This window comes from Mustela lutreola, chromosome 6 (assembly GCF_030435805.1).
Source record: "Mustela lutreola isolate mMusLut2 chromosome 6, mMusLut2.pri, whole genome shotgun sequence".
In the NCBI taxonomy this organism is placed as follows: domain Eukaryota; kingdom Metazoa; phylum Chordata; class Mammalia; order Carnivora; family Mustelidae; genus Mustela; species Mustela lutreola.
Window position 1 is genome coordinate 64,832,255 of NC_081295.1, and position 27,287 is coordinate 64,859,541.

Here is a 27,287-nt window from a genome sequence, read left to right on the forward strand (position 1 = left end):
CACCACAATGCTGATGATCTACGATAGCGTCCTTCCTAAAATGTTCAGTCCTTCCGACTGCTTACTGAACCAGTAAGACCCCAGCCGGAAAACAGGGGAAGTAACTACCAGAAGCAAACCCTCCTCCCCCAGGGCTGAAGGAACAAAGGGAAGATGTGGGGGTTCTATCCTGGCAGAGGAACCCAGGAAGCTGGAGCTCTGGCCTCTGCGAATGGACCCGGCCGGCCCACTGCTGGTGTCTCTGAGGGGGCACAGGGAAGCTGATTCTGGGAGTATGGAACGAGCTACACCTGCCAAGGTGAGGGGACACTGCGGGGCATAGCTAAGGAAAACAGCAAAGAGGAAGCCCAGTCCCCTGGCTTCTCCTCCAGCGGTCAGCGTTCATCCAGCGCCCCCTATGGATGGAACCTAAAGGAGCCAGCTGACAGATGTTTGTCGAGTCCCACTGTGGCGTCCCAACACGGAGCCCAGCCAAAAGGACAACCGAGCGGGACTTCCTCTCTGTTCCTAAGTCTTTCTGTGGAGAAGGAAATAGCATACTTAGGGCACTCTTGAAAAATCCTGCCCGTCCTCTCACTCCTTCCCAGCAAAAAGACTTCTTTCTTTTTCAATTCCTTTAGATTCTTTTTTTGTAAGATGAAGGTAGTTGAGCTAAATTCAGCGTTTTAATTTTGTACCCTTGGGTTATCTGTGAGGAAAAGAGGGAACACACCAGGGGTCTATTTTAAGGCGGTGCCCAGCCTTTAGAAGTCCCTCTCAAGGGACCAGGGCTGAGACTGGCTCTCGGGTTTTCTTTATTCTGTTTTAATGATTTCAACACATTATTTCCCTTGCAGCCCCGCCGTCCCGTTTTGAAGAGCCTGGGACCTAGAAGCGGGCCCGTGTGGAAGTCCGCAGGCCCCTGCTCACAAGCTCGGGGGACTTCATTCAAGCACACGCCTCGCCTTTGTGCGTTTCCCTCTCTCTTCTGTGCAGTGGAACAGTACCTGTTGCAGGTGGAGAAGACTGCGTGAAATCAAGCAACGCATGGCAGAGTGCCTGCCGCTCTGTTGAGGAAGAAAGAGCCATCTCCTTCTTCCCGCACCGAATTCTGACATTCAGAAGTGCGGAGGAGCGACTCTCGGGCCTGAATACCAGACTCACGTGCCTGCGTGCTCACCTCACTCTCTCTTCCCAGGGAGAGGGGCTTTTACGTGCACCCGTGACCTCGCAGGTGGGGACGTGGACACTCGCTCACACTCTCGGAACTACGCGGCTGGGGAGCAGACATCGCGGGGTCCCTCCCCTCGCGCTGGCATCCAGCTGGGCGGCCGCGGGACGCGGGTGGGGCGCAGCCGGGGTACCGCCTCCTTGGGCTCCGGGCCGCGGAGAGAGAGTCGCTCGCCGCCCCAGCCGAGGGCCGGGGGCGCAGACGAAGGGGCTCGAGGGGTGGGGGTGGGGCGCTGCGGGCCGCCCGCCGATATGTGACCCGGCTCCGCCGCCCATGTGGGCTCGCCGACCCCCCGCGGGAGCGGCGGCCGGAGGGGTCCAGGAGCCCCGCCGCCAGGCCCTGCGCCTGCTGCTGCCGCCGCTACTGCTGCTGCTCGCGGCCGCGCCTTCGGGCCGCGCAGGTAAGTGGATGGCGGCCGGGCCGCCTGGTGCGGGACGCGGACGCGAGCGGGTCCGGCCCGCCGCCTGCCCAGCGCCGCCGGGGTCCGTCCGCTCGGGGGTTTCGCGTTCGCGCGCGCGGAGCGGGAGGTGCGAGGGTCGGCGCGCACCTGCTGCGGCGTCAAGGCTGCGGGACTGAGAGTTTCATTCTGCCGGTCGTGGGACTGCAGGGAGGCGGAGGGAGTGTGACCGCGGTCGCCCTAAGGAGAACCCGCAGCTCGGAACTCGCGGTTGGCGACGGTGACCGTGCGCAGCGCCCTAGGCCGCACCGACCCGCCGCCCTTGAACCGGGACCAACTCCGCGGCTGGCGGTGACGGTTCTACTTGCATGAAAATACCGAGTCCCGGGAACGCTCTGCTCCGAAAGAACAGGGTCTAGAAAGAGGCGGCGTTTCTCGTGTTAAGATCGCCTCTCTTGAGCACGGCATTGTTTTTCCTTTGCAGTTAGGACCGTGTACAGATAGATACGTGCTCTTTGATTTTTACTTTTAACTCTTATATTAAAAGTAAATTTTTAACTGATTTATGACCTCAGGTAACTGAAATTTGCTTTGCTGTGTTGTTCAGTTTAAATTCTACCAACTGGAATCCAGTAAGCCAGGATGATTCATTAACCTGATTTCTTTTTTTCTTCTGGTATGTAAGAAGAAGGTTTCTTTTAAAGCAAGAAATCGGGGATTTTTTTTTTTTTTTAAATTAAAACCAGCAGAGCTTCCCAGAATACTGTACTTTGTAGGAACGCGGTTCAGGCTTTAATGTCTGATGACTTTTCACCCAGAGCTGAACCACAGTGAATGCAGAAGGAAAGTTGCCCTCGAAAGTGCAGTGTTCTTAGTAGTCAAAGAAAACGGTTTTAAATTTGATGCAGTTATTTTGGAAGTAACCCCGTTGTCTGAAGATGAATGGATGAAGAAGATGTGATACACACACATACCACATATGGGAATATTACTCACTCATAGCAAAGAATGCGGCCTTGCCATTTGCAACAACTTGGGAATTATACTAAGTGAAATAAGTCAGGCAGAAAAAGACAAATACCATATGGTTTCTCTTATGTGTGGAGTTTAAAAAACAAAACAAATGAATAAACAAACAAAAAGCAGAAACAGGCCCATAAATATTGAGACCAACCTGATGATTCCCGGAGGGAATGGGGTGGGGGTTGGGAAATGGGCAAAATGTGTGAAGGGGAGTGGGAGAGGCAGCCTCCAGATATGGAATGAGTGAGTCCTAGGGATAAAAGGTACAGCACAGGGACTATGGTCAGCAGCTTTATAATAGTGTTGTATGGTGGTAGTAGGTATATATGTAAGCAGAACATAACTATACTTGTGGATCCCTATGTCGTACACCTGAAAGTAATGTAACATCATGTGTCAACTATGCTTCCATAGGAAGGAATCAGGGAAGGAGACAGAGACTATGGACTCCAGGAACCAAACTGAAAGTTACAGAAGGGAGGGGCGTGGGGATGGGGTAAGAGAGTGATGGTTATTAAGGAGGGCACGTATGGTGATGAGCACTGGGTGTTTTACACAACTAATGAATCGTTGCACACTACATCAAAAACTAATGTGGTACCATATGCTGGCTAATTAAACATAATAAAAAAATCTTTTAAATAAAAAATAAAAACACAGTAATAATAAGTTCAATACCGTCCCAAACGTTATGAAGTGTGCATATAGATGTCGGAAAGATCGTTGAACCATAGATATTATACTCCCAAAAATGTTTCTCTTCTAAATCCTACATTTATTAAAAATTATAGTTTTTAATTTTGTATTTATAAATATATTCACAATATATTATGATTTTTTAGTTCTTTCCTACATATGCTGAGTGGGAAGAGACTACTCCTGACTTATGCAGATATTGAGTCTTCAACTAACATATGAATTTGCTTGTTTCTATATTTAATCAGAGAGAGAAATAAAAAGCTTGCTCCATAATTGGGTTAGGGGCTGACATTAGAAAGTAGTAATATTCTTAGCATCAGAGCAAAATTTGGGGGAAGAAAAGCAGAAGAAACTCTTTCCTGATCCACAAGATCTAGGTACTTTCTTAGCTCTTCTTTAAGCATTGCTGTTTTCTTCTGGGTCTTCAGGCAACCTAAGGACTGCTGGAAGAACCAGGTTAGAAGGTACCTGGAATACCATACTTACCTCTTAAAAGAAAGTGATTTCTATCCTGATAGGTCAGCTACAATATCTGCTAAACAATGCTGACTTTCTAAGGGTTAAACGATATTACCACTCTTGGGCAGGAAGAATACTTTAATTCTTTGAATGTTTTCACACAAATATTCAGTCACCCAACTCAGTATTTGCATCAGGCAATATAAACCGAACATTCCAAGAGAAAGAAAAAAAATTCAACGTAGCATCAACATTCTAGGAAAATATTGATATTTAATTTCAGGTAAGCTTTTAATGGAATTCAGAACATCTGTGACGTTCCCTCAAGATGGGTATGACACCCACATTCACCGTCATTCTCTACATTCTTCAGGGACAGAAGTTTCTCCAGGGAGTTTATCCCTGTTGCATATCAAACTCTGCCTTTTTGGCCCATTCACATGTATATTCTTCAGTGAAGATAAGGAGATGTGGTCAGCATTATATAAGCAAGCATCTGAAGCCAATTAGAGAAAGTGAGAGAAGATGGCTTCCTACGGTCATCTATCTCCTCCTCAAGCCTTTTAGAAGTATCCATTGCCATAGAATAATTCTGCACGTGCCTGCAAGGTTTCTTGCGGACCACTCCTCCCTGTTGTGCAGGCTTACCTCACACCACTTACTTCCTGCACCGTCCTTTTTCCAGTTTGGAGAGCAAACCAAACCACTTTCCATCTCCGAGACTTCATACTTGGAGTTCCCACCACTGAAGTGTTCCTACCCGCTCTACCCCCCACTGTGACTCCTGCTCAGACTTGGCATCTCACCCATCTCACCTCCCATATGCCTCCCTCAAGGAGATCTGCCCAAAATCCCCAAAGAAAAAAAAGAATATGGTGTTTATTACGTCTAGGAACAAATGAGCCTTGCTATAGTTTTTGGAGGTTTCAGAACACAGTCTAAATATTCCTACTATATGTATGCTTATTAGAACTAATTTACTGTAACTCACACAGTGAAGGCATTTGTTCAAACGTCTCTGATATCAGCACAGCAGCGTTTGGATATTCAATTTCACTGAGTAGTTACTTGTACACTCACAGATGGTTTCAGTGAGCTAATTAAGCTACCCTCATTATTTTTTTCACTTTTAATTTTGAAATAATTTGAAACTTACAGAAAAGTTTCAGGAACAGTAGACTTTCCGTAAATCCCTTAGCTGGTTTCTCCCAAGTTCAACGTTTTACCTAACCACTGTACGATATTCAGAACCAGGCCATTAACACTGGTATAATATACTTACCAAACTCTAGACATTGCCAGATTTCAGCCATTTTTCCACTAAGGCTCTTATTCTCTTTCAGGATCCCGCTTTACAGTCAATTCTGATTCCTCCTTCATCTCCTCCAATCTATGACAGTTCTTCAGCCCGTTTTTGCTTTCATGTCTTTGACACTTTGGGGTGTCATCTCTTCTTAGAATATCCCTCAGTTTGGGTTCATTTGGTGTTTCTTCACGATGAGAGTGAGGTTATCCTTTTTGAGCAAATAATACTTGTTAGGTTTGTTATTAAATGAAAGGAGACTGAGACAAAGTGAAAGTTATTTAAAGCTTTATTTTATGGTAAGTATTAGAAGTCAGAATGACTGGCCAGGGCCGTCTCCGAAGACAGCAACCCCTCTCCATCTTCACAGACTAACTTTTATAGAGCAAAAGCCTGGCCATACATAGGCGGCCAATGAGATTTTTAACATTGCATAGTCATGTTAGGCCACACGCAGGTGACCAATTGAATTACAATTTACCCTTTCGTAGCTGTTTGAACTAACCTATTACTCTGGTCAGAATTGGCGCTCAAGTTTGGCGCCCAAAAGGCGGGGTTTACATTCTTTGGTGGTTAGGGAGACAATATGTGTGCTTTTTACTGATTGATTGTCTCCACTTGGCCTGACTCGTTCTTGTATTCTGGGCTCTGTTATCAGGAACTGGACGATCTGGCCTTGTATTCTGGGCTCTGTTATTAAGAACTAGCCAACCATATTTTACTGGTTTCCCAGACTTGCTTCTAAGTAAGTTTCTCGGGGGAAGGGGGGCAGGGTGGCGGGGTCAGTTGAAGTTTTACTGCACAAACAACAGAATGTCTTTTAACCACAGTGGAGTCGCTCTGGCTAAATAGGCCCTTACAATATTGTCTTTCTCAGTACGTCATAACAAAGGATTTATGATATCCATATGTCTTGTTCGTGGTGATGTTAACCTTGATCGCTTGGTTAAGATGGTGTCTGCAGGGAATTTTCATTGTGTAGTTACTATTACCTGGAGCAGACATAAGGTCATTCCTTGTACATTTGCATGGCTTCCACATCTCTCTGCTAGAGGCACTTCCCCAGCCTGTCTAGAAGTCATTGAGTATCCCAGATCCAAGTGTGTTGTATAAGATCACCAGCCTCTCTCTTCAGAATGTACCTACTGCCTGTAACTATGTGTTGAGCTTCCTGCAGAATGAGTCCAGGAAAGGCAGAACAACTGAGGATAAGGATATTCATTACCTCTGGGAGGTGGCGTGGTATAGGAACAACGTGGTAGGGTTGAGGAGGGACCGACAGTTCTCTGAGTATACCTTCTGCTACAGCTCTGACTATTAGAGCCATGGGTGGGACACATATTTCCCATTTAAGCAAAAACTTTGGACAAAGGAATAGGCAGATGGAATTATTCATGTTATAAAATGAATATGTTAGGATAAGCATGTCAATATAAAAAGGTTAACTATTTTTATAATATTTTATTTAAGACTTTTAAATTCATTTTAGAGAGAGAGCATGGGAGCAGGGGGCAGGAGGGGAGGAGAAGAGAGAGGGACAAGCTGACTCTGTGCTGAACCCGGTGCTCAAACATGGCACCTGATTCCATGACCCTGAGATCATGACCTGAGCCAAAATCAAGAGTCAGCCGCCAAGCCGACTCAGCCACCCAGGTGCCACTCTAATATTTTAAATAAATAAAACTGCATATCTGTGTGTTGCCTTTGTTAGTGCTTTTCACGAAATACTACTCAGTAAATTTGCAGGGTTTTGCTTAAAAGCACATTTCATTACACACATGATGTTTTTTAAAATGATTTTCTATTTGCATCTTTTTCTTCTTTGTACAGCTTTACCAGTATCATTGACACTTATCTCCATGATAATCAAGAAGAAAAAAAGACATCTTTGAAACCACTGCAGTTTAATGTAGCATATATATTTAATAAGTAAAATCATTTTATCCATCTTATTAACATTACACTTTTGCTATGAGTGTGATATTCTGAAAGCATTCTGATTTTTCTTGGTCCCTATTTATGATTATTTGACACAAAAGCTGATACCAGAAAAATGAATTAAATCATTATAATCAATTCCAAGGAATGTTAATTGCTTATAAAATTGGAGAACAAGAAAACTTTAGGGAAAAAATTGCCAGCTGGAGAAATTAAATACATCCTCCAGTTTTCAGAATTCCTTTGGCTAGAAGAACCTGGGGTTGACAGGACGTTATTAAAGTCCCATCCAAGTGTTTCTCGTATGAATCAGCTCTAAAGCATTACTTCCAGATCATTACCCGTCTGCTGTTTGAGCACCTGTCATCACGGGACACTCACTGCCTACCAAGGCAGGATGTCCTGTCACTGCAGACTTCCAATTATTACAGTGTCTTTCCATGTAATGCGCTAAGAGCTTACTCTCTTGCATCTTCTCCCATAGTCAGTCCTCAGTCTCTGCTGTGGAAGCCATGCAGAACAGGATATGCAGATAATTGAACGCCCCATCTATGTCTTCCCCCCTCTCAGCCAACCACCTTCCCAGTTACGTCATGCCAGCCTCTCTCTCCTCGTCCTTTTAGCATGTGTGTGTTCTCTGCAAGCTCCCAAGCTGCCTCCCTGTAGATCCTGATGAGACAGCCAGTCTACTAAGATTTCAAGCACTACGCCTGGCGTGTTTATCCTTAAATGATTCAGCTTCAGTTTCTTAGTGAACATAGGGTTCCTGATGCCTGAAAGCTGCCCTCCTTTTCTTTGTTGTCCTCTCCTCAGAGACACAGACTTGGGACCCTCATTTCAACTCAGGCTTTCATAATAAGACAATTTCACTTGGTGGAGGTAGTTTTCTTTCTGTTTGCTTCTCGAAGGATAGAGGATGGACATAGGGTATAATGTTTTATCTTGAGCTTGGGTCTAGATGCAATTAAAGATAGTCTTCTCTAGGAAAAAAAATTTTTTTTAATATTTTATGTATTTATGTATTTGTTTGTTTGTTTGTTTAATAGTGAGAGAGAGAGAGCACACAAGCAGGAGGAGCAGCAGGCAGAGGGAGAGGAAGAAGCAGGCTTCCCCCCAAGCAGGGAGCCTGATGCAGGACTCGATCCCAGGACCCCGGGATCATGACCTAAGACAAAGGCAGACGCTTAACTGACTGAGCCACCCAGGCACCCTGGAAAAAATTTTTTTACTGATTATCTATACAACTCTAGTTCTGTTTACTGACTGTGGTGGTGACTGTGTTGCACATTGGGCCACAAAATGGCTCCCACACAGCTGCCTCAATCCCTTTACGTGCTGCTTTCTCAGATGCCCACTCTGCCTCCAGTCCCAGAAAATTGGCATACTTTTTCCTATACAGACTTGTCAGTAAGTTATCCTCATACTTTTTTTTTTTTTTAAGATTTTATTTATTTATTTGACAGACAGAGATCACAAGTAGGCAGAGAGGCAGGCAGAGAGAGAGGGGAAAGCAGGATCCCTGCTGAGCAGAGAGCCTGATGTGGGGCTAGATCCTAGGACCCAGAGACCATGACCTGAGCCGAAGGCAGAGGCTTAACCCACTGAGCCACTCAGGCACCCCATTTGTCCTCATACTTCTTGATTCTCAACACATATGCTTTTCATCCAACGTCCTTAAAGTTCCATCCCATAAAGTTGCATTGGTATTTTGGTAATAGGAGTTTTGTTTTGTTTTGTTTTGGCAATTGCCTTGTCCTAGTTCAAGCATTTGTTTACATTATTTCCACTGTTTAAATTTTCTCCTCAACTTCACAGATATTTTGCCTCTTGCGTCCATCCCCTCATCTTTACTTTCTGGGGATTCAGCAGCCCTTAAAGCATTCATTGTTCTCCTCAGTGAACACTGTGTTCATTTTTGAGGAAAGGTACAAGCGAGCAAAGACACCTCCTGTATTAGTTTTCTGAGGCCACCATAACAAAGTACCACAAACTGGGTAGCTTAAAATAACGTAAATTTATTATCTCACGGCTCTGGAAGCTCAAAGCCTGAAATTCAGATATTGGTGGGTTTGAATCCTTCTAAGGGCTGTGAGGGGGCATCGGTGCCATGCCTCTCTCCTAACTTCTGGTGATTGCTGGCAATCTTTGGCCTCCCTTGGCTTGTTGATCATCATTCTAATTCTGTCCTTTTACATGGTGCTCTCCCCGTCACTTCACATAATCTTCCCTCTGTGCCCCTCTCTCTTTGGGTCCAAATTTCATCCTTTTATAAAGGCACCAGTCATATTGGATTAGGGTCCACCCTAATGACCTCTTTTTAATGGGTTACGTCTCCAAGAACCTATACCCAGTAAAGGCTACTTTATGAGGTACTCAGGGTTAGGATTTCAACATACTTCTTTCGAGAGGCACAGTTGAATTCATAACACCTCACAGGCTCATAGGGCAGGATCCTTGAGCCTGGCTTCTGAAGTGCAGAAAAGTTACCTTCTTAGCCTCATGGGGTGGCTCAGCATGTTTATAGTCTATTCCACTGCCAAAGGACATAGCAGTGTCATGGCTGAAAGTCTCTCCTTGAGAAATTGAGGGCAGAGATATGGTCTTCACCTGTACTTTCCGTAACATGAACATAAGAGAGAGCCACCATTTGGTAATGTATTCAAATATGAAATTACTATTTTGTAAACCTGAAACTAATGCAATGCTCTAAGTCAATTCTACCTCAATTAAAACAAGGGGGTGGAGAGCCATCAGTATTGTATAATAAAGACAGCACAGTTTAAATTTCTTCAGCAGAGGGGCTCACTCTCCTCAGACCTCCCCTGCCTGCCTCAGCTTCTCTGAGAGGCGTTTCCAGTGCAAAATCCTCATTCTTGCTCCAACAGGACCATTTTCACACTGGAGGCTAACTACCTATCTAATTCCAAGCCAGCCCTCCTCCTCCATTTTAGATTAAAATACAGGTATTGCAAAAAGTCCACTAAATTATCTACTGAACGCTCTACTTTGTTATTTTAAAAGTTAGCTCGTAATTTCTAATTGTAAAATAGAATATGACATGCAGCTCCAGAGCAAATAACTTTGGGGAATAAGGTATTGGAGGTGATCAGATTTAAGGAAGAATTACCTTAACACACCAGGCATCCATTTTGAGTTTTCAGAAGTTAGCATACACCTTGACACAGTATGATTTGAGCACTTCTCATTCATTCAATGTCACTCATTCATATCTATAAAGAAGAGTTGTAGGCACTGAGGGGAACAAGAAAACAAGGTGTCTCTCTTCATGGAGTTTTAGTCGCAGGCAGGTAATTATGTAAAGTATACATGCCAGAATTGAGAAAACCACGCTTCGTTAGAAAGCACAGGAAAAGGTAACCAATCGAATCTAGAAGGCAGGCAGGGCTTCCTGTACAAAGGGTCCTTTAAACTGAGATTCATAAGAGTTACTGGTATGTGTATATATATATATATGTATATATACTGTATATATGTATATATACACATACATATACACACATATATATGTATATACACACATACCAGTAGCTCTTATGAATCTCAGTTTAAAGAACCCTTTGTATATGTATATATATGTATATTAGATACATAAAAATGTTACATATATCACATTCTTCCTATTTGAGGAGGAAAGATGCATTATATAAGCAATGAAGTGTGGAAGTAAATGTCTTGCTATGAATAAATATTTGCAATGCTTTTAGGAAAAAACATAAATTTAATAAATAGTTATAGGTAGGCTGTTATCCATATTTCATAAAAAAATGATAACTTAATATAAATTCAGCTCCTTTTCATTTAAAATATTAGCAGGAAAATACAGGCGTACTTCATTTTGTTGCACTTTGTCTGTAGGGCGTTTTTCACAAACTGAAGATTCGTGGCGAGCCTGCCTCAAACAGGTGGGTCTGTGGGCGCCACTGTCCTCAGCAGCATTTTTTCACGTTGTGTCTCTGCATCACATTTGGGTAATTCTGATACTATTTCAAACCTTTTCATCAGTATTATATTTGTTATGGTGATCAGTGATCTGTGATCAGTGATTGTGAATTTGATGACTGTTCAGAGGATGGTTAATAGTTTTAGCAATAAAGTGTCTTTCAATAAAGTTATGTACCTTGTTTTCTTAGCCATAACGCTACTGCGCATTTAGAGGACAACAGTAGAGTGTAAACGTAACTTGTGTACTCACTGGGAAACCAAAAAATTCATCGTACTCACTTATTGTGATACTCACCGTGGTATAGTGGGCTAAAATGAAACTGCAGTCTTCAAGGTATAGCTGTGAAGCCAAGTCCCGCTCTGAGGGCATTCTCTCTATAAATTACCAGGTAGTTAATATTTCTTTTCACAACTACGGTTCTTTCTTATAAAACTACAAATCACCAAACAAAATGGGGGCAGGAGTATGGAGCTTAGTAGCTCTAGGACAGCCTGACTTCATGGTCATTGGCAGCCTCGAGTCACGGCGGTCCGTGGCTCTTTGCTATACCGAAGCAAACCACACACGGTTATCAAAAGGCACAATTGTTACAGATGTGGTTTTGCAAGATAAGGCTGGTGTCCTAGGTGTTATTTCCCACTTCCTTAATCATCACAGCCCTTTGGAGGTTCTGTCGGTGTTAGTGAGTACCAGCAAAGAGACTGTTTTAATGGGCCCATTCTCTCAGTTGTCCCTGGAGAAGTTCCAAAGCTGTCAGTGCAGCAGTGCTCTTGACTTCTCTACATGGGAGGCTTCTTCATTGTTGCTTTGCTTTTCTCATGACCTGGGCTTTTCTACATTTTGGTGGCAGTTAAGAAACTTAAATAGCTGATCTTCAGTGTGGCCCAGGCAGCATGTGGGACTTCTGCTCATTTTATTGGATTTAGTTACATAATTCAATCAAGCCACAGTTCAGCCCCAAAGAGGTCTCATCGTAGTCCTGGTCACCCTCAAAAACATCAAAGCAATTACTTGTCACTACAGAGGAGAGTTAGCCTATTAAAAAAATTTTACCTTTCTGACAGTATACAATTCCATCTTGGTCTTGTTCAATTGGAAAGTCTCAGATTACAACGGTGATCGCACCAATAACCTCATTTACCTCAAAATCCCAGTCAAAAATGAACAAGAAGCAAATATTAAAGAAGTGTAATATTAATTACATCAAAATCACCACTAAATTATTACTTCCAAGCTACTTTCCACTACATAATTATTTTTAAAACTCTTACTTTTTTTATTAATTATTTTCTCACATTTTTGTGTTGTTGACATTCCCTCTGAAAATTTTAAGTGATAGAGTTATGAATAAAAGAATGGCTTTGCTTCTATAAGGATAAAAAGAAGTACTAGTTGTGAAAATGATTTGAAAAATAGATGATATTTAATTAATACCTGTTGATTGAAGTTGGAATTCCCAACAGCTATTCTTTTCAATACCTGAGTGGTCCCAAATGGGCTGCCCTTAACTTTCTTCTTACTTTCATCTTTTCTTTTCTAAGACAAGTTATTAAATAGTAGAGGCTCCAACCCACATTCAAATTTACTTCTTCACAGTTACTATGATGTTCTTTATTACAAATCCAGATAATTTAGAGATCACAAAATATAGACAATGTCAAGTTCCTGTCCTCAAAGGGCTAATTTCCAAAAGGAAAGGAAGACATTGATATAAGAGATGACATAAGATAGTACAACTGGTTTTCTAATAGTGGGGCTGACATACACAAGTTAATAATGGCATCTTCAAAATAGGCCTTCTGGAAGGAGATGCACAGAAATCCCACCACAATGTATTTCTTAAACTCATTTTTTTCAGAGTTCCAAGTAGAAACCACACATGTGGGTCAGAATAGCCCTTTAAATGCCAAACCTTCATCTTGGAGATATGATTTAATTTTCAAAAGCATTCCAAGCCATCTCCAACAAACTTGGGTAATCAGGCTGGGACATCAGGCTATAATTGGGCAAAAACAAGGTTGACGATTTAAAAAAAAAAATGAGATGGAATGTCTTGCATGTTTAGAAGCTACCTCTGAAAATGATTATAGCTGAAAGGAAGCATGCCCCAAATGCCACAAGCTGAGCAGCACCATAGGAAGAGTTATAAACCCTCCCCTGGGAACTAAATGGAAGATGCACTCTCTCTTTGATGCATAAACTCCAATATATTTCTTTTTTTTAATTTATTTTTTATTTTCAGCATAACAGTATTCATTATTTTTGCACCACACCCAATGCTCCATGCATTCTGTGCCCTCTATAATACCCATCACCTGGTACCCCAACCTCCCAGCCCCCGCCCCTTCAAAACCCTGAGATTGTTTTTCAGAGACCATAGTCTCTCATGGTTCACCTCCCCTAATATATTTCTTTTAAAAAGTAGTCTCGACTTTAAGCTCTTGCTTGCTACTAGGTACCAACAGCAACAGTCAAAAACGTGTTTAAGCACATAAATTTATTTATTGAGGTGTGACTCTAAAGAAATAGCACTGCTTTTTCTGTATGACTCATGCATCACTTATCCACATAAATGCTCATATTCCTGGCAGGGAAAGCATATAGTGATTGACTATGTCCCAGATTCAGACAATGCCTGCTGGCTCCATGAGAGCAGGGCCTTCTGTGTGTTTCTGGGCTCTGCTGTCCCCTAGTGCCTATCAGTTTCTATTTCTAGCACACAGTAGGCATTCAGTGACTATGTATGAATGACGTGATTGTATACAATTCCACCAGAAAAAGCTTCAATGAAGAAGAAATACTTGGGATTTCCTCATTGAGTTTCTTCTATCTCTCCTTAGAAGCAGTCATCCATCACACAGGAAATTTATAATGATCATACAATCATCCCTTCTTCCCACGTCAATGTTCTTAGGAGCATTTCCTAAAGGTGGTAGGTGAGCATCCTACTATAGGAAGTCTGTCATAGTCAGAACCCTTGGTCTCAGTCAAGTATCCTCCAAATGGCTGAGTCCAACCATGGTCAAGTCATACAGCTTCTCTGGGGCTCTTTCAGTTCAGCTGTAAAGTAAGAATAGTAACTAGGGAGGACAACACTTCACAAATATTGACTGAGCTCTTCTTTGTCCCGGGCACTGTTCCAGGAGGTCTATGTAAAGAACCATATTTAATCATTCCATCAATTCTATGAAGCACATAGTATTGTTTTATTTTACAAAGAGGAAATTGAGGTGCAGAGGTTAAGTGACTGACTCGAGGCACATGGCTGGTAAGTGGTAAAGCAGGGAGTGGGCTCCAGGGTGGCTCTGGAACTCTAGTTCTTAGAGCTTCTGTCTGACCCACTCACATAAACAATGACTAAAAGCCAGTGAGAAAGGGCAGGAGGCAGGCCTGTGTGAGGTCCAGTATTATTAGAGAGAACATGGAGGCAGCACACACATACAGCAGTGAGTTTGCCAAGAGAGATTAGAGAAATAACTGTGGAAATGGTGGTTCAGGGAAGACCATCGAGTTTACAGGAACTAATGTTAATGTCAACCCATGCTCTCTCCTTTAGAGAACACAGCTGTGTATCTTTTCTTAGGTGAATCATTCCTGAATCACATTTTCGGGGCTGTTTTTAGATGCTTGATTTTTAAGGGCCCTTGATATATAATTAGAGAGAAGAGGAGAAAGAGGAGTTAATATTTTTCAAGAGAACTGGTTTACAACTTGAAACAAAAGAAAATCTGCTTTTCCTTTCAGCGTGAGGAAGTTAGAACAAGACGAAAGTCAATCCATCTGAAGGTAGCAATATAGTTGGGCTCTCATTCGGTGGTTAGGAGGAGTCCTGCACAGCTCCTGCTTTCTGGAATGGGTTCATTGCCCTCTGGTGCTTTTTGTTAACTGTTTTAACCTCATTGCCCACAATAAAGAACCGATACAAGCATATAAAGATATTTTCCCTATTTCAAAAGACACTTGCAATATGTAGGAGCCACTTGCCGTGTGTGGGCTACTGTTCCTTCATTAAAAAACATCTGTTGAGTGTCTTTTGACTGTGTCAATCCCCTGTGTACAATGTAAATTGACCAAGGCAGTTTCAAGTTACCAAGACTTGGCAGTTCAGGCAGTTCACACCCCCATTGAATCCTCAAGTGAATCTGGGTCCTTCCCTGCCTCCAAGATTTATGTGAGGCCCATCAGCCCCTGGTTAGTTCAGTTCAAAAGCATGTATTTGTCAGGTGCTGGGGATACAAAGACTGTAAGATGTGAAGCCCAATCTCAAATGGCTCAGAACCTCATGATTCCTTAACTCTGCTCTAGCTTCAGAAGGACAGAAGGGGCTGGGGGCTAGAGACCTTCTCTGGGTAAAGCTGGGCAGGGTTTCCTCTATGCCCAGTTTCCCTAGTTGGTCTTGAGCTTGAGAAACTTGAATAGCCCCAAAGGGGAAGTCACCAGAGGTGGACACATTTGACTGTTGAGCCTCTTAGAGCCTGGTTGTTCTCCTCACTGGTGGATGAACATACAGTCCATAATAGGAAAATCAAATTTCCTCAGCCCCAAAGACAGAGGTTTGCGAAACCACAAGACTGATTACCCTGACCTTTCATGAGTTCGCTCTGAAAACCTCACCACTTTTTATAGGTGTATATTAAGTACTAATTTATACATGAGCTTTCCCCACAGTATAATGAAATGGAAATATCTCTGAGGGTCAGGCATATAATTAAAACTGCAACATTCTTGGAGGAGGTAGTATTAGCTTTGAGGCCACTAGGAAAATGCTCCCTACCATTTCGCTACACCTAGAGATCTGTATTTATACAACGTAACTCTTGGAACAAATGTAGTAGCCACATTTTATAATATTTCACCAATGATGTTGTCATAGATTTACCCATTTCAATTTACCCATGTCATTATCTATTTTTTTCCTAACAGAATGACCCAGGTACAGAGACAGGACTTTCTCCTTATGGTGTATAATAAATGAGGCTGGACTAGAAAATCTTTCCCAAAGGCCAAGATATTACAAAAGGAAAATAAACACAGAGAGTGGGCACAAATCTGAATGATGTGGCTTACAGATAGAACTAACCAATCATTATTTGGAAGTTCATTAAGTAGACACCTCCTTGCTGATATTTCACAGCTTTGATAAGCCAGAGGCCATCTTAAATAATCATAACTCAAGGGGCACCATTAAGTAGCCCTCCATTGCTCAAAGCCCATACCTGGTCAGGGAAGCTCAAAATGAGCCCCGAGTTCCCACTCCTTTTTGAGGTCTGCTGAGTTCCATTTTTTTCTTCAAAGACCAGCTCTTACCCAGATGACTGTCATCAAGAATGCTCCCCCGCATCCTTTACCGGCGACCAAGCATAGCTTATATACCATCATAGCAACATCACATCATTAAAATAGTCCACGCCAATATTCATTAAATGGATACACACATGGAGGAATGAGGGTTCTTTCAGTTCCAAAAGATGCTGTAGGAGGAGGGCACCAAAATCATAAAAGCATAGAACAGTGGAACAGGTTAGGGTACCACAGGTAATTTGGTGTGGCTGGTGAACTGGTGGAATTGGCAGAATTGCAAAAGGGAAGTTCAGACCAGATCATGAAGAATCTCATGCTCCAAACTAAAGTTGTAATCCTACAGCACTCCCAGAAACAAAACTCTGTGTGCCAATCCAACAGCTCTATGATTTAGAATATGAAATGGACGGACTATCAGAGAATCAGAGCTGTACTTACAGGCCATAAATCTATGGGAACAAAAATGCTTTTGTTACTCATAAGTTGGCACATGACTCCTGACATCGATGTGGGTGTGACGTATTTTCACTTCAGTGCTGAATAAATTATCTTATCAGTACTGACAGGTTAGAAAAATGACTTATCTTAATTTAAATGTTTATGCAGGAATGTCTTCCATTATGTTTTCCCAAATTTGAAACATAGTGCCTAAAAACTTTACAAACATTTAAAAACCACAAGAAAATCCTAGTTATCAACAACTATCTTTGTTTAAGTGTGCTATTTCTTTTCCTTAAAAAAATTGCTAATTCTATTTTTTTATTGCTCCTTTGCATTATCAAAACAGGTAAAAGGACAAATATTTCTTGATAAATCCTTGTCTGTTAGCTTTCATAATGTAGGAATTCTGTTGCTGAGACTCTTGGAGGTCTGCCTGTTGCTTCTCCTTTGAAAGCAGAGCTGTGAGCTGCCCACCCATCTTCACATACACAGCCAGCATCGGGGCCCAAGCCCAGCCTTCCTCACCAGGACTGCTGTAATTACAGTCTTGCTGGTCTCTCCGGTTCTATTCCTGCCCGCACCCAATCTTTCTCCCTTCAGTAATGAATCAATCTATTTGAAATACAGATAGGTTTGTGGTGTTCCCTGTATAAAGGGCTTCAGTACTTTCCCACTGAATTTCAGACGGAATCCAGATTCCTTCCCAGGGCTTATAGCGATGGGAACTCCAGTTCCATGTGGTTCTTCAAATTCTTCTTGGCCACTCTCCTCTTCCTTACTCCCCCGCCCCCCCAAACACACTGGGCTTTTGACAGTTCCAAGGAACTGTCTTTTTGGATGAGATTTTTTTCTGTCTCAGGGGTCTTTGCCTGGAACCCTGCCTCCCACCCCAAGCTGACTCCCAAAACCCTATCTGAGTAAGTTCTGTGACCCAGTCCTCCAACATTATTCCTGTTCATAGCCTAATCACCAAATTTATAAGTCCTTGTTTGTTTGTTTGTTTGTTTGTTTATTTTACTTGTTAATTGTGTCCCTCTTCCTGCTAGTGTGGGAACTACAGAAGGGCAGGAACCCAGCTGTATTCCCCATTAGATATCAACATAGTAGCACCTACATTCACTTCCTGCGGCTGCCTTCACCATGTACCACAGGATGAGTGGCTTAAAACAACAGAAATTTATTTTTTTTTAGTTCTGGAGGTTAGAAGTACAAAATCAAGGTGTTGGCAGCACTGTGCTCCCTCTGAAGGCTCTAGAGATGGCTCCTTCCTTGCTTCTTCCAGCTTCTGGGAGTCCCAGGCATTCCTTGGCTTGTAGGGAATCCAGTCCCCCATTTTCAAATAGCATTTTGCCTGTGTCACTGTGTCTTCATCTGGCCATCTTAAAAGGAGACCAGTCATATTGGGTCAAGAAGTCCTTTTTAGTCCAATTTGAATTCATCTTAACTACTTATGTTTGCAACAACCCTTTTTCTAAATAAGGAAACATTTTGGAGATTAGGGATTAGAACTTCAGTATATCTTTTTGGGAAGGGCACAATTCAACTCATAATAGCACCTAACAAATATTAGTTGATGTTTCTCATTAATATGAATGGAATTGACTGTAGTGTATTCTGTATAGGAGACAAAGAGCTAAAGCCCAAGGCCAAGGCAAAATATGTTATTTCTACAACTTTACATTTTGCTATGGTTCCAGACTGACAGAAGATCTGTACTCAGCAACTAAAAAGACACCAGAATAGACTCAAACACACCCTTCTAAGAACCCCTGATTTTCTAGTCACCATACATTGTCCGAAGATTGTGTCAAAGCAGAAATAGAATTCCTACTTGCATTCTTCAGGATCAGATATGGACCAAAAAACAAAACAAAACTCTGACAGGGAAAGGAAAATGGTCTCCTACTACAGTGTGTGGTGGGATCTAAAGAAATAAATCAATGGCATCTATATCTAATATTTATTAGTACTTACATGGTTTTATATATGAATAGCTAGGATAATAGGTGTTTTTTTTTTTTTTTTTTTATTTTTTATAAACATATATTTTTTATATACATATATTTTTATCCCCAGGTCTGTGAATCACCAGGTTTACACACTTCACAGCACTCACCAAATCACATACCCTCCCCAATGTCCATAATCCCACCCCCTTCTCCCCAACCCCCTCCCCCCGGCAACCCTCAGTTTGTTTTGTGAGGATAATAGGTGTTTTTACATCAGTCTTATCTTTGTTTAAATTCTGATACGGATTAGTTTGCAAGGGTAGCCAGTGAGTGAGGAAGTTAAGTGTGCGGGTTCTGAACCCGGCTCCTCCACTTAACAGGTGTGTGAACTTGTATACCTTCTCCATGCTTCAGTTTCCTCATCTGTATAATGGAGATGATAATGGGGATACCATCCATAGGACTGTTATGGGAATTGTAGGATTTAGTTGTATAAAGTGCATAGAATTGTGTCAGCTACATGGTAAGGATTCAATAAATGTTAGCTACAGTTTTCAATATATGCTAGCCATTTGCCTCACTTCAACTAAATATGATAACATGTAAAGGTTTTCACAATGTTTAAATTCTTATGCAAATTAACTTTTTTTTTTTTAAAAGATTTTATTTATTTATTTGACAGACAGAGATCACAAGTAGGCAGAGAGGCAGAAAGAAGGGAAGGAAGCAGGCTCCCTGCCGAGCAGAGAACCCAATGCCGGGCTTGATCCCAGGACCCTGGAATCATAACCTGAACCGAAGGCAGAGGTTTTAACTCACTGAGCCACCCAGGCGCCCCGCAAATTAACTTTATTCACATACTGTATCTACTATTAAAACAAAATCTCTTAGCCTGTCATGAATGGATCTCATAATCAACATAATTTTTAATATTGCCAAAAGATATCCTACTGAAACCAAAACTAACTGAAGCTAGCAGACAGTCCATATAACTCTTCTTTGCAGGAAGGTCAAACCTCACTGTGCCAAGGGACTTCTTTTTCCATTGATCAAAGATAAATTATTAAAATTCCATAATTAACAAATGTTATAAATGATACAAGTAAATAAACTACTAATAAAATGATGAATATACATTTCTGGAAATACATGCATAGAGACAAGATGGGAAGAAAGGTAATTACGTAGCTTAATTTTGCTCCGATAAGAAATAGTTCAGAAACTAGCAGACCATGTCATTATAAGCTCTGTTTTGTGTGCTGGGGTGACAGAGATGGGCTGATATCAGAACGTGACCTCCTTTTTCATGGTAGGGCAGCTCCTTGGTAATACTTTGACAAGGAATATGATACAAGGGAATGACTCCAAATTGATATCTTTTCTGCCTATGTATTCAAATAAACAATGTCAATCGAAATGAAGGCTCTGTAGGCTAAAAGCTGGAATATTCTTTCCTCAGAAATAGTGTACCAAGGGCGCCTGGGTGGATCAGTGGGTTAGAGCCTCTGCCTTGGCTCAGGTCATGATCCCAGGGCCCTGGGATTGAGCCCCACATCGGGCTCTATGCTACTCTCTCTCAGCGGGGAGACTGTTTCCCCCACTCTCTCTCTCTGCCTGCCTCTCTGCCCTCTTGTGATCTGTCAAATAAATAAAAATAAAATCTTTAAAAAAAAAAAAAAGAAAGAAAAAGAAATAGTGTGCCAAACCCTAATATCCATTTTTTAATGGAATTCTATTAAAAGTTTTACTACTCTGAGTCCTTGTCAGTGGATTTACAACGAACTTAACTAAGAATTTATCTTTTTAAAATAATGTATCCAAAAAGTTGTCACTGCAATCCTCACTTGCTATTAAAAGGCAAATAAGTTCCCAGTCTTCTGACTGGGTTTTCCATTTTTTATAAAGGTAAAATCAAACTATTAAAACATAGAGAGCAATCCAGACACAACGTGTAAGGGGATATACAGGCTGTGAATGCCAGGAGGAAGAGATTATTGAGCGCCACCTTGGAGGCTGGCTACCAAAACTGTGGTGATACATAGGATTTACCCATAACACAGACTTTTGGAGGAGGTGCATATGCATTTCACAACATTTCTAATTAAATATATCTTCTTTTTAGAAAGTAGAATGACATGAGAAAATAACTGTTTAATGTTTTAGTTTATTGTCACACTATTAATTTTCTTTAACCTATTTTGATAATTGAAATAGCATTTTTTAATCAGACAAAATAGACTTTATTTATTTAAATAATAATAATTTAATGAGGCAAAATTAACCTCTTTAAAGTGAACAATTCAGTGGCATTCGGTGCATGCACTACTGTGACATAGAATTTCTAGAGGATCATTTAAAAAATTATAAAACATGAATCAAGATGTTGGTTGAACCAATGAAGATTAATGATTGACAGCACATTCCAGAGAATGGTTCATTTCAGAATAGCAAAACTGCTTTATTTCCTCTTAACAATGACCAAGAAAATTAAATTACATTAACATGAGCAACACTTTTTTTTTTTTTTTTAATTCCGGGTTATTTCTTAAAACTGTTTTGGGTATGTTTTAGGCACTTAAAAATTCTGTCAGTTTACTTACATTAAAAGATAAGCAGAAGGGGAACCTGGGTGGCTCAGGTGGTTAAGCAACCTACTCTTGGTTTCAGCCCAGGTCATGGTCTCAGCCTCTAGAGACAGATCCCCCACCCCCATCAGGTTCTACCCTCAGTGCAGAGTCAGCTTGAAATTCTTTCCCCTCCTCCCTCTCTCCCCTCTCTTCCTCCCCACTGAGCGCACTCTCATGCTCTCTTTCTGTGTCTCAAATAAATAAATAAATAAATAAAATCTTTAAAAACGAGCAGAAATCAGAGTTGTTGAAGATAAAGATTTATATAGATTAAACATTGGAATATATGTCCGGACTCTAATATCTAACATAACTTGTGTTTTAGATCTCCAAACTTAAGTTGCCATACATTGGAATGTTCCAGTTTCTGATCAGTTAGTTTTATGGAGCTAATATATTTTGGTAATATCTTCCATCTGTGATATTATAATACACAGTCTATTTTAATTTTCATTCTTACAAGATGCTAACCATTCTTCACATGCACATGTCATATGAACATGGAGACCACACATTTTAGATCTGAAAGACCCTTGGAACTTTTTATGTTAAAAGTTTTGCTTACTTTGGAAGAGTTGGAAAACAGGATGCTTCATGGGACTAACCCTGCCCCCATGTTCCCATTTCATCCTCAAAGCTCTTATTAAAAATCAGAACTTGGGGTACCTGGGTAGCTCAGTGGGTTAAAGCCTCCGCCTTGCTCAAGTCATGACCCCAGGGAGTGAGCCCCACATTGGGGGGGGGTCTCTGCTCAGCAGGGAGCCTGCCTCCCCCTCTCTCTCTACCTGCCTCTCTGCTTAATTGTGATTTCTGTCTGTCAAATAAGTTTTTTTAAAAAAATCAGAACTTCTTGATAGCACAGAGCAGTATTAATTCAATGATAATTATTCATGGCATATGATCTCCAGAAAAAAAGACTAATACCCTTGATACACAATGGTTCCAGAGAGTTAGAAGGATAAAAATCGAGACAGACATTGGGCAAGTTGTATCCTTTTGAGATCTCTCTGCCCCTACTAGATATATACCCATACAGTGATCAGCTTCTCCTTATTTAACTTTCTTCTTAAAAATGAAACTGAGATATTTTAAAAAGATGATCAAGTTGAAAGTAGGAGCCATTACAAATATAGCATGTGCACACACACCTAAAAACACACTCAGCTACCTATATTTTGGTTACTCTGCTGCATGTGAAAGAGATTTTGGCTTAGAATTTTAGGGTCGCAGTTACAACGTTTAATTCTAAAGCAAAGGACTTTTTTCCTCTCTTTTCATTTGGTTTGTGGAATTACAATAGATCATATAGAGCTACTCTTAGCCAGGGATTACCCCAAGGATAAAACTAACTTCTTTCTCCGACATTAGCCCCAGCCAATTTACACAAGAATTATGGGACTGTAGCTAAAATTAGACCAGTCTTCAGTGACTTAGCTAAATTTCATTTCCTAAGTTTGGTTTTCAGTATCAAAATTTGTTATTTTCCAAGTTCATTGACTAAAATATGTGTATTTAGGATGAGATGTGTCCTTCGTAAAATCTGATTGTTTATAAGCCAGGGCTTTGTGGTCTCTCCAATATTTTAAGTTAACATTTTGGTTCTTACATGTTACCAATGATTTTTTAAATTTATTTTAATTCAAGGATCATCTTTGTTTTCTTTTATAAGAAACTGTCCTCCACTTTCCTTTTGTCTTTTTCTCATTTGTTGGTAGTATCTCAATTCTTTAGCATTTCTCAACAGAAGATTTCTACAAATTAAACCTCTAGGATACAGTTTTCTTAGAGCACAATTATATGACCATATCAGCATTTAATTAAATATGTTGTCATCTTTCAGTGGTTTCTTTTCTAATTATTGCTTTATTATATACTTTAGCAAAGCTAACCTATTGCCAATCTCCAAAACTTGAGCATTTCGGGGCCATTTATCCTAAATTTTATTTCTGTATCTGGTAAGGGGATTGTTTCTGTTAATAGCTGATGCATTAACCAACTACCCACAAATGGTTTAAAACAATCACTTTATTATCTCTCACAAATCTGAGGTTTAACGGGGGCTCCACTGGATGGTTCTTCCTCTGGTCTCATCTGGAGTCTCTCATGCAGCTTCAGTCTATGGCAGATGGGGCTGGAGGGTCCAGGGTGCCTTCTTTCTGGCCTCCTGGTTGGAAAGCTTGGCTCCGCTAGGACAGCTGAACATTTCCCTTTCTGCGTGGCCTCCAGCAGAGTGGCCCAGCTTTTTACATGGCAGCTGAGGACTTCCAAAAGGGCAAAAGTAGAAAATGCTAGACCTTCTAAAGACTTAGTCCTATAGTTAGTTCTGCCACATTCCATTGGTTGAAGTCATCGAGTCAGCTCGGTTTAGAAGGAAATAGGACATAAATACTGGAAGGTGCGGCTAGTTAAGGCCATGTCTGAAGACCAACTACCACAGGAGTTATGTTTTCCTTTTTCTCCATTAAGACCTTGTTTCTTCTCTACTCCTTTTTCAGTTCTCTGCATCTCTGGTGGTTTACCCAAGCCTACAAATATCACCTTCTTATCCATAAATATGAGGAATATCCTACAGTGGAGCCCACCAGAGGGCCTACAAGGAACTGAAGTTACTTACACTGTGCAGTATTTCATGTAAGTTGGTTCTTTTGCTTCGGGCTGGTTTATAAACCCAAGATTCAGACACCCAGTAACTGTGCAAAGATAAACCATCTACTGTACTAAATGGAAAAAAGAAAAGTTTTCAGTATTCCCTGCTAAATTTTCTTGAACTGTTCTGTGAGATTAAATTAGAAAACCATTTCTTGGTGTAGACAGAAGCATTGGGGGCTTAGGTGAGGGAAAGTTATGTTAAGTGGGGAGAAGTTGGTCAAAATGTTATTTTGTGGCTGAGAAGACAAGGAAATCCATTGTCTCTGAAATGTCTAAACTTAATTGGAATTACAGACATTTTTAAGTGAAACTGAGTGCAGATTACTGTGCCATTAGCTCTTCCTATTGAAGATAGTGAATGGACATTTCCACATTTCACCTGTTCCCCAAAACTCATTATACATCAACAATGAATCTTGGAACACTGCATCAATAACTAATGATCTATTTTTATGGTGACTAAAATAACACAAATTTTAAAACTTCATGGCAAGCAAGAAAGAATGCAAGTCGTATAGATGATGCCCATGCTCAAGGAAACCGAGGAAATGGCCAAACCTCAAGCCATAAGCCATGGAGCGTACAAACGAAATACTGTGAAGTCTGAAGGAAAACAACTGCAGAAACTGAAAATGAATCTAAACCTTCTTAAACTCCAACAGTAGAAAATAATTCTACAAGAATAAATGTCATAGTATTAAAAGGTGTACCTAACAACCTAAGGATTTCTGCCACTAGAAATTGAGGGAATGTCCCCATGAGCCCCAGTTTGGAGCCACGGAATGTCAGAGAAAGAGGAGCTGAAAGAGAAGTCATGGGCAAGTGACACTTTCACTGTAAAGGCCCAGTAGCCCCGGTGAGGCGGGTGCAGGAGGGAGGGAAGGTGATGATGGCTGGGAGGCACCCAAGGGGGACTACGACTTTACTAATGTATCTTATAGCGCATCAGCCTCCAGCAGTTGCCAAACGTGAGGGTAGGCAGGCTCTCCAGAAAAGGGAATAACATGATTTGGAGAGCAAGTGTGTGACATACCCTCTGTCCTATACCCATTTGTCCATAGAATCTGGCATAGCCCCTCTCCATTATTACCAGAAGGAAGAAAGACAAACATACACACACACACAAGTGAAAAGTTCCTTAAAAGGTGAAAAAATAATGATACTGTTATGCTGAAAATAAATAAATGAAAGAAAAAAAAAAAGCTTTCTCATGGAACCGGGAAAAAATTCAGACAAATAACTATTCATAGTTTGAGTCTTTATACAACATGATCTCTAATGGTAAATCCAAAGAGAGAGAGGGAGGGAGGGGGGAAGGAAGGAAAAAAGGAAGAAAGGAAGAAGGAAAGAAGGGAGAGAGGGGAGAGAAAAAGAAAGCAAGCAAGAAGTTAAAGAAAAGATTCTAAGACAAGGGGAAGAATTTTTAAGCAGGCGGCAGAGCTTACGGAAGAGTTGGAAAATAAAAATGTTATATAGAGATGAAAACTCTATGGCTAACTGATAGTAATTGAACAAGTGAGAATGTCTGGAGTTGTGCATAATGAGTACATGCTCAATCTAGGAAAATGTAATAAAAACAATAGGAAGACTTATCCTGGTGAGGTTCTTGAACTTTAGGAAGAGGAAGTACTTTATGACTGTCATAGCAAGAGCAGGGTGCTCAAGGGACGCAGGGGTAGGGGGATGATTTCTGTCTGCTGACACTCAACAGAAGAAAGTGATACATTCTCTGAGGGAAAAATAGGTGTGATCTAAATGCTTACCAAATTTCAATAGACATATTTTCAAGCAAGTGAGATGTCGGGAGAGCACTCCCGTGAGATCTTCTTGAGAAGGAGAAAACCACTAACTAAAGATGATATCCAGCTGACAGAGGTAAAGATGAAGGAAGAACTTAGTACTGACAAGATTAACTGTCATTGTAAAAAGACTGGTACATGCACTGAGACTATCTAAGTGAAGAACTGAGACTAAGTATTGATGGGGAATGGGGTTATCAGAATTTCTTATAAATGTTTGAAAGCTAAACAATGATATAACAAATTAGAAGGTGGGGAATATCGATAAGTGTACTGAGTTTCATAGCAAGAAGCCATTAAATGTGATCTAAAATGAAAATATTTCATCACCTTGATAACCAAACTTTCAATATTTTTCATGAACCGTTTTCTTACTTGAAAAGATCTTTTAGAAACCACTAACTCGTGATGATGAATCACTTAAACTACAACAATTCCTTTAATCTCACTTCAATTTCTTTTTCTGTTGAAGTTCAAATCAGAGGGCATCTAGGTGGCTGAGTTGGTTAGGCATCCTACTCTTGATTTTGACCTCAGTTATGAACTCAGGGTCCTGGGATTGAGCCTGGGGGTGGGTTCGGAGCTCAGCGTGGAATCTGCTTGGGATTCTCTCTCTCCCAATTTGCACTCAATAAATAAATAAATAAATCTTAAATAAACTTCAAATCAGGCTAAATTTGCAACCTTGATTAAAACCATATGTATGGTATAATCTAGTTATTGTCTGTATATGCAGCCTACTAGTCATTCCTGGGTGAATAGAGGAGCATAATGAGATGTCCAGAATCATGTATGCCAAATGTTTTAGGCTAATGGGTTTTAGAGTGACTTCCTTCTCTGTTGATAACACATTTCTGATTTTCTGAGTTAAAGAAAAAAAAAGTACCCTATTAGCCACAACAAAAAGAACAAAGTCATTTTTCTCTATGAAGAAGATATTCTGACCTCTAAGGCAGGGAAATACTTCAACAGCTATTCACAATGACCTCACTTATCTAGAGCCTCATTTTCGTTTTTGAAGGGTTTCTCTGGAAGCTGGTGTTTTAGGAAAGGAGACATCACTCTACAAAGAGGAAGCGGCTGTTGAATGTGCCCTGGCCTCTTTTTCCATTAAGTAAAGCAAAGAGTCTGCAATGTCCTTTATGTGTTTGATTCTGAAAAGGAAAACAAAAAAATAGAGTGATCACTGCTCTGTGAGAGCAAATAACTTAGACGGTACAAATTTCCAAAATAAATTAAGAAACTCTCCATGTCAGAGGTCTGACATGCTTGTGCACGTCCAAGATGGACAGAAATACAGAGCAGTGTCTCACTGACAGGGCTCCAAGCTCAGCTCCAAGCTCAGCTCCAAGGCCAAACAGTCCTTGGTTTGCAGCCAGGCTGTCATTCTAGCCAGGTAACCTTGGGCAACTTACATATTATGATTTTACATTTTGGAGTGAAGTTTGTTTCCAAGTAAAAGATGACATTTTAACAATAGTTTAAATTCTACCTGCCAAGAGAATTTAGTGCATAAAATATATAGTGC

The 27,287-nt window shown here is 41.0% G+C and overlaps 1 protein-coding gene across 1 annotated transcript in view; it reads left to right on the forward strand.

Annotated features, from left to right (window-relative positions):
- The first annotated feature begins 1,393 nt into the window (after positions 1-1,393).
- The window catches only part of IL20RA (interleukin 20 receptor subunit alpha), a 36,972-nt gene continuing 11,078 nt past the window's right edge, over positions 1,394-27,287 (forward strand). The window contains exons 1-2 of the mRNA XM_059177452.1: positions 1,394-1,610; positions 23,807-23,942. Of these exons, the coding sequence (XP_059033435.1) occupies positions 1,484-1,610; positions 23,807-23,942 (263 nt within the window). The 5' untranslated portion in view covers positions 1,394-1,483. The remainder of the gene's footprint in view (positions 1,611-23,806; positions 23,943-27,287) is intronic.